This window comes from Salmo trutta, chromosome 32 (genome assembly GCF_901001165.1).
Source record: "Salmo trutta chromosome 32, fSalTru1.1, whole genome shotgun sequence".
In the NCBI taxonomy this organism is placed as follows: Eukaryota; Metazoa; Chordata; class Actinopteri; order Salmoniformes; family Salmonidae; genus Salmo; species Salmo trutta.
The window spans coordinates 32,682,985-32,689,907 of record NC_042988.1 but is presented as its reverse complement, the minus strand read 5'-3'; the positions used below and the strand labels follow the sequence as shown (position 1 = coordinate 32,689,907).

At 42.3% G+C, this 6,923-nt stretch overlaps 1 protein-coding gene across 1 annotated transcript; it reads right to left on the bottom strand.

The window, feature by feature from the left end:
- Positions 1-2,583: 2,583 nt before the first annotated feature.
- On the bottom strand, positions 2,584-4,600 carry LOC115171747 (myeloid-associated differentiation marker homolog). Its single transcript, XM_029728846.1, has 2 exons — positions 4,283-4,600; positions 2,584-4,051 (listed from the first exon to the last, which is right to left on the bottom strand). Exons 1-2 carry the CDS (start codon positions 4,490-4,492, stop codon positions 3,407-3,409), a joined length of 855 nt encoding a protein of 284 aa, XP_029584706.1. The 5' UTR covers positions 4,493-4,600; the 3' UTR covers positions 2,584-3,406.
- Positions 4,601-6,923: the final 2,323 nt, after the last annotated feature.

Genomic DNA, 6,923 nt, shown 5'->3' with positions numbered 1-6,923 from the left:
GTAAAGTAGTCATTGCCCTGCATATGTTGTAAAGGTTTTATGGCTCAAGGATCAATTAAAAACATACAAAACCCCGTGTCAACTTCCAAGACTCAATGATATTAGATTTGAAAATAACTGCAAGAAAGTTGACTTTTTGAAGATACTAGGTTTTTTCTTTGCACACCTGCCTCCCTCACACCCAACGTCCCAGACAGACAAAGAGAATTCCAGACACAAAGCTGATTTATTCGCATCAACCTTGTCCCATGGAGGTATCAGATTCAAGCTGCTGTCCACAGTGTTATGTATACATGAATCAAAGGTTCCATTGACAGGTGTGCTCAAACTTCAGGACCAAAGAGGAGAGAAAGGACAGACCAAAGAGGAGAGAAAGGACGGATTAAAGAGGAGAGAAAGGACGGACCAAAGAGGAGAGAAAGGACGGACTAAAGAGGAGAGAAAGGACAGACCAAAGAGGAGAGAAAGGACGGATTAAAGAGGAGAGAAAGGACGGACTAAAGAGGAGAGAAAGGACGGACTAAAGAGGAGAGAAAGGACGGATTAAAGAGGAGAGAAAGGACAGACCAAAGAGGAGAGAAAGGACGGACCAAAGAGGAGAGAAAGGACGGATTAAAGAGGAGAGAAAGGACGGATTAAAGAGGAGAGAAAGGACAGACCAAAGAGGAGAGAAAGGACGGATTAAAGAGGAGAGAAAGGACGGATTAAAGAGGAGAGAAAGGACGGATTAAAGAGGAGAGAAAGGACAGACCAAAGAGGAGAGAAAGGACGGATTAAAGAGGAGAGAAAGGACGGATTAAAGAGGAGAGAAAGGACGGATTAAAGAGGAGAGAAAGGACAGACCAAAGAGGAGAGAAAGGACGGACTAAAGAGGAGAGAAAGGACGGATTAAAGAGGAGAGAAAGGACGGATTAAAGAGGAGAGAAAGGACAGACCAAAGAGGAGAGAAAGGACGGACCAAAGAGGAGAGAAAGGACGGACCAAAGAGGAGCGAAAAAGAGGCCATGTCACCACATTTAGTTTCAATTTCTCTGTTGAAATAGTCTGCAGGCAGGTCTGATTATAAATGATCTGGTCCTTGGCTGCAGGCCCAGTTGTTTGACTGCCATGTATTGTGAACTTGATCGCATTTCTAGAGAAATATATCTGTAAAAAAATACTTTTTCCAGTAAGATAGAAGGATTCTGTCAACATTTTCTTTGAAATACTTTCAACTTTTTTGCACATCTGAAGTCCAAGTATGCACCTTGAAAGTGTGTCCATAGTTATGAGAAATTAAATGCATCAATAAATCGTAAGTCTTCAGTCCCAACTTAAGTACCTCATAGTTTTACGTCCTAGGACTATTACCTGCACTTTCTCATTCGGAGCAGCCTTCTATAGAAATTATCCAAGGTAGAAAATTCAAAGTCCGGTCAGTCACATTATGCACAAACCACAAAACCTCACTTCCCCAACATTTTGCATGTAAACTAACTGTAGCGGCTCAAACACAGCAGCAACAGAAAACAACTCAGTCTGTCGATTCAGAAGAACAGCAATAGTTGACAGGAGAGCTTGCAAGCACTTCATTGTTCTGTGTACATTTCACTGAATCCTGTGCATATGACAAATTCTTTTTTATTTGACAATAGACAATGCTGCAAGGACAAGCCCTTGTCTCTTTAATGGCAGCTAAGCATTCATATATTCAAAATCTATCTTCGCTCCAGACTGGTTTATACATCAAATTTAATGAAACTTTTCAGAAGTACAATGAGAGTCTGTTGAGAGGATTTTTTTATTCTCAGTCATGTGATTGAGACACTATTTGGCTCACGCTTCAGCAGACAGAAGTTCCAACTGTGAAATCTGTCACACTTTTTACAGTATCACTTCTGCTATTTTCAAGTTAGTTATGTTGATCAGTAGGTCTATTGTTATTGAGTCATAAACTACAAATGGCAACACAGCCTAGCAACCCACATCAAAACAAACTTTGGGTAATAATTAATGAAAGGCATCTGGCAGACGTAAATTAATCCACAAACACGAATATCAGTTTTTATATATCTTATATGACTGTGTTTTCATGAATTTGAGGATATAATCGTCAAGCCCATTCAATGGAAATGGCACCCTACTCCCTATATAGTGCACAACTGGACATTTTGAATGCACCCTATGTCTGCATCTGAAAGATAGTACACTTCAATGGAGAAGGTCTCCTGTCCTGGCACAAACTTTCTCTGATTACCTCTCCCTATTCTATGGGCTTCTAAGAAAAGGTCAATATCATAACAAAAGATCAGTTCCTGAGTTGAGTCCCCTTCCAACTCCAGTCCAGAGCTACCACACCTGATTTCAATTTTAACAGTATAAATATCTCTCTCTGGTTCTTCAAAGGGTTATTTGTAGAACCTTTGCGATTGAGAAAGGTTCTTAATTTAATATCGCCATAAAGGTTCTATAAATAACCATTAAAAAGGGTTCTTTATAGCACCAGAAAGTGTTGTAATGATAGCGGAACCCTTTTGGTGCTATGTAGAACTATTTTTAAAGTTATTTTTAGAACCTTAGGAAAGGTTTCTTTACAGCACCATAATGGTTCCATTTATAACCTTATGAGCATGGTTCTTTATAGAACCTTCAAAAAAGGGTTCTATATAGTACCAAAATAGGATATACTATCGTTATGAGCCAAATAACTCTTATTTGGCACTATATACTGTAGAACCATTTGTTTTTAGTGTGCAGTCCACATAGCACTTCAGCAGCTAATCAACTATCTGGCAGTTAGTGAGCCAACTAGCAGTACAATAAGAGAACATGTCTAACAACCAAGAAAGAAGTGATCAACATGAATATAAGATCACAAATCCTTTGCAATTGGCAGAATCTGTATTGCTGCTAGTGCCTTTGGCCCAACGGAACAGTTACACACACCATGATGCCAGATTAGACATTCATATTGTATTTGCATCAGGATCCAAAGTTCCGTAATTGTAATTTCTATGAAATCGATACGATCAATCATTAACTCAGCTTCCTACTGCACACTTTAATAGCTGCAAGTGATAAACAGCGTGTCCTTGCCTGTAGAATCCTCATCTGCAATAAGAGTTAATTTACAGTGTTATAGGAATAACTAAATATCTTCCACATGTCTGAGGCAAAAGACATCAGCAAATGTTCTGCCAACGTTCTGCAAATGTTCTTCTTCCAAGCTCTCAGTCATTGATTTGAAAATAAACTTTTCATTCTCTAGAAATGTAATGGATCTTTTCAAACATATGTGGAGAATCAAGATTACCAACGTGCTGGAGTTTCTTATTCAGTAAACAGTTTTTTCTCCATGCAATATGATAGTGTGTCAGTCATTGACGGGTTCTGGAAAAGTTGGAGTGAAGTTTCCTGAGAATCTGGCCTATTCCTCATCCCATGTGAAGAAGACCACCTTTATCGAGTAGATCGTATCCAAAATATAGATCACCAGGTTGATCACGGTCATGAACGTCACCACAACCAGATCGTCCCAGGGACAGTGGGAACACGGAACGGGCCGGGGGTTGTTCTCGAAACCATACAGTGGCCAGATGACCATAGCAGTCATGTACATCATGGTGGCCAGAATATTATAGACCGTGAGCAGTTTGTCAAACGAGAAGGGGAAGAGCGACAGCAGCTGACCGACGGTGAGGAAGATGATGACGAGTGCGAAGATGAAGCAGAGGGAATAAACCGCCACGCACCACTGCAGTCCCGGATTGAACGAAAACCTTGCCGGATCCAGCGACGTGAAGATAATACAGGCCACCAGAGTCTCGAGGATCTTGAGGAGGCCCGGGACAGTGGACAGGAAGCCACTGATCTCACCACCGGGCCGGAGGCGGGCCAACACCACCTCGCCGACGTACACTCCGAAACAGAGTAGGGAGATGACGGTGGCGGCGATCTGGCGGTAGCAGGTGAGGCAGGTAAAGAAGGTGGGGTAGATGATGGAGGAAGTGAAACACATTAGTGCGGCCAGCATGGCGAAGGCCGTGGTGAAGTCATTCCAGGAGATGGGCACCTTGAGATGATGAGGAGGGAAGATGTGAGGAAAGGTTATTTCTAGGGCCAAGAGTTTTCCTGAAAAATGTGTTTTCCCCAAAAACGTGCACCTACATCTACTACTGCTTTACAATAGAAAAAGACATTAGAAATATATAAGACAGATACTCATAAGTTACGATACACGTAAGCCACAAATTCCCCTCCCACCAATCTATTCCATAAAATCCAGACAGTAAACATCCCCCACCTTGGCACTGAAGCGGGTGAACTCCATGATGAGGATGAAGAGGGAGAAGAAGCAGCAGAAGCACCAGGTGAACATGCACCAGTCCCAGTGTGTGGAGAGCACATGGCCTGCCGAGGCCACCAGACTGAAGGAGATACAGGTGAGGACCACCTCCAACATACGGATGATGCCCACCGGCAGGGTGAGAGACCTCAGGTCCAGGTTCACCATGATGAGATAAGGATCTATCTAGGGACTCTGGGTGACTGTTCACTCACCAAGGGTTCCTTGACTTTTTGTTTGGCTAAAGTTTCTCTTTTTCCTCTCTCTTTCTTCTGGCTATTGTTCTTCTTTCTGTCTCTCTCCTTTGCTCGCTTTTACCAAATGCACATATTTCACATTTGAATGAATCACTGATTCAATTAATTGTGTTCAATTACTGTTGCCCTCTTAAAGTCTTATATTCTCCTCTTCATGGAAGCTCATCCAGTAATTTTCTGCTGTGTCACTCTCTTTTCTCCACTGTGTCACATTGACATCTCCACTCCTCCTCTCTCTCCTACCGTCTTTGTCTCTCTGTGCATTCCCCTGCCGACTAAGGACCTTCCAGTAAAGCACTACAATTCCAAGGGAGGTAAGACCTTCTCTCGTTCCTGCCTTATCCAAGTCTCCTTCCCCATGCTGTAGAGACCAGAGCATGCCTGTGTCGAGCCAAACTCCTCCCGTGTTTATGATGGTGTGTAGCCCATAGAAATAGAGTGAATAGAACGGGCCTCCCCATTCATGTCAATGATTGCGGCCATTGCAAGTGTACCCATAGGCTAGGTTGAAGATAACAGAGGTTAAGATAGCTTAATAATTAAATGCAAAGCGTTATAAAATTAACAAATTCATTGCACCAGCGCCGGAATGAAAATGACTGGGAGAGAATGATATCAGTACAGAAAGTTTACCATCAAAGTGGAAAATAAACACAACGGAGGTGAATTTCACTATTACTCCGCAAACAAATAGATGAACTGTTTTACTGTCATTTTATACATTTAAATGTTTTTAAAGTTATCTACAGCCACTTTATAACATGATTTCCCGACCGCTGGTCATGTTTTCAATGCTAATCCTACAGTGGGGGAAAAAAGTATTTGATCCCCTGCTGATTTTGTACGTTTGCCCACTGATAAAGAAAGGATCAGTCTATAATTTTAATGATATTTGAACAGTGAGAGACAGAATAACAACAAAAATATCCAGAAAAACGCATGCCAAAAATGTTATAAATTGATTTGCATTTTAATGAGGGAAATAAATATTTGACCCCCTCTCAATCAGAAAGATTTCTGGCTCCAAGGTGTCTTTTATACAGGTTAGAAGTTTGAGATTAGGAGTACACTCTTAAAGGGAGTGTGTTTGTTACCTGTAAAAAAGACACCTGTCCACAGAAGCAATCAATCAATCAGATTCCAAACTCTCCACCATGGCCAAGACCAAAGATCTCTCCAAGGATGTCAGAGACAAGATTGTAGACCTATACAGGGCTGGAATGGGCTATAAGACCATCGCCAAGCAGCTTGGTGAGAAGGTGACAACATTTGGTGCGATTATTCGCAAATGGAAGAAACACAAAATAACTGTCAATATCCCTTGGCCTGGGGCTCCATGCAAGATCTCACCTCGTGGGGTTGCAATGATCATGAGAACGGTGAGGAATCAGCCCAGAACTACACGGGAGGATCTTGTCAATGATCTCAAGGCAGCTGGGACCATAGTCACCAAGAAACAATTGGTAACACACTACGCCGTGAAGGACTGAAATCCTGCAGTGCTCGCAAGGTCCCCCTGCTCAAGAATACATATACATGCCCGTCTGAAGTTTGCCAATGAACATCTGAATGATTCAGAGGACAACTGGTGAAAGTGTTGTGGTCAGATGAGACCAAAATGGAGCTCTTTGGCATCAACTCAACTCGCCGTGTTTGGAAGAGGAGGAATGCTGCCTATGACCCCAAGAACACCATCTCCACCGTCAAACATGGAGGTAGAAACATTATGCTTTGGGGGTGTTTTTCTGCTAAGGGGACAGGACAACTTCACCGCATCAAAGGGACGATGGACGGGGCCATGTATCGTCAAATCTTGGGTGAGAACATCCTTCCCTCAGCCAGGGCATTGAAAATGGGTCGTGGATGGGTATTCCAGCATGACAATGACCCAAAACACACGGCCAAGGCAACAAAGGAGTGGCTCAAGAAGAAGCACATTAAGGTCCTGGAGTGGCCTAGCCAGTCTCCAGACCTTAATCCCATAGAACATCTGTGGAGGGAGCTGAAGGTTCGAGTTGCCAAACGTCAGCCTCGAAACCTTAATTACTTGGAAAAGATCTGCAAAGAGGAGTGGGACAAAATCCCTCCTGAGATGTGTGCAAACCTGGTGGCCAACTACAAGAAACGTCTGACCTCTGTGATTGCCAAGGGTTTTGCCACCAAGTACTAAGTCATGTTTTGCCGAGGAGTCAAATACTTATTTTCCTCATTAAAATGCAAATCATTTTATCACATTTTTGACATGCGTTTTTCTGGATTTTTTTGTTGTTATTCTGTCTCTCACTGTTCAAATAAACCTACTATTAAAATTATAGACTGATAATTTCTTTGTAAGTGGGCAA

Coding starts and splice junctions, on each gene's coding strand:
- LOC115171747 (XM_029728846.1), bottom strand. CDS start 4,492: ATGGTGAACCTGGACCTGAGGTCTCTCACCCTGCCGGTGGGCATCATC. Junction 4,052..4,282: donor TCACCCGCTTCAGTGCCAAG/GTGGGGGATGTT, acceptor CATCATCTCAAG/GTGCCCATCTCCTGGAATGA.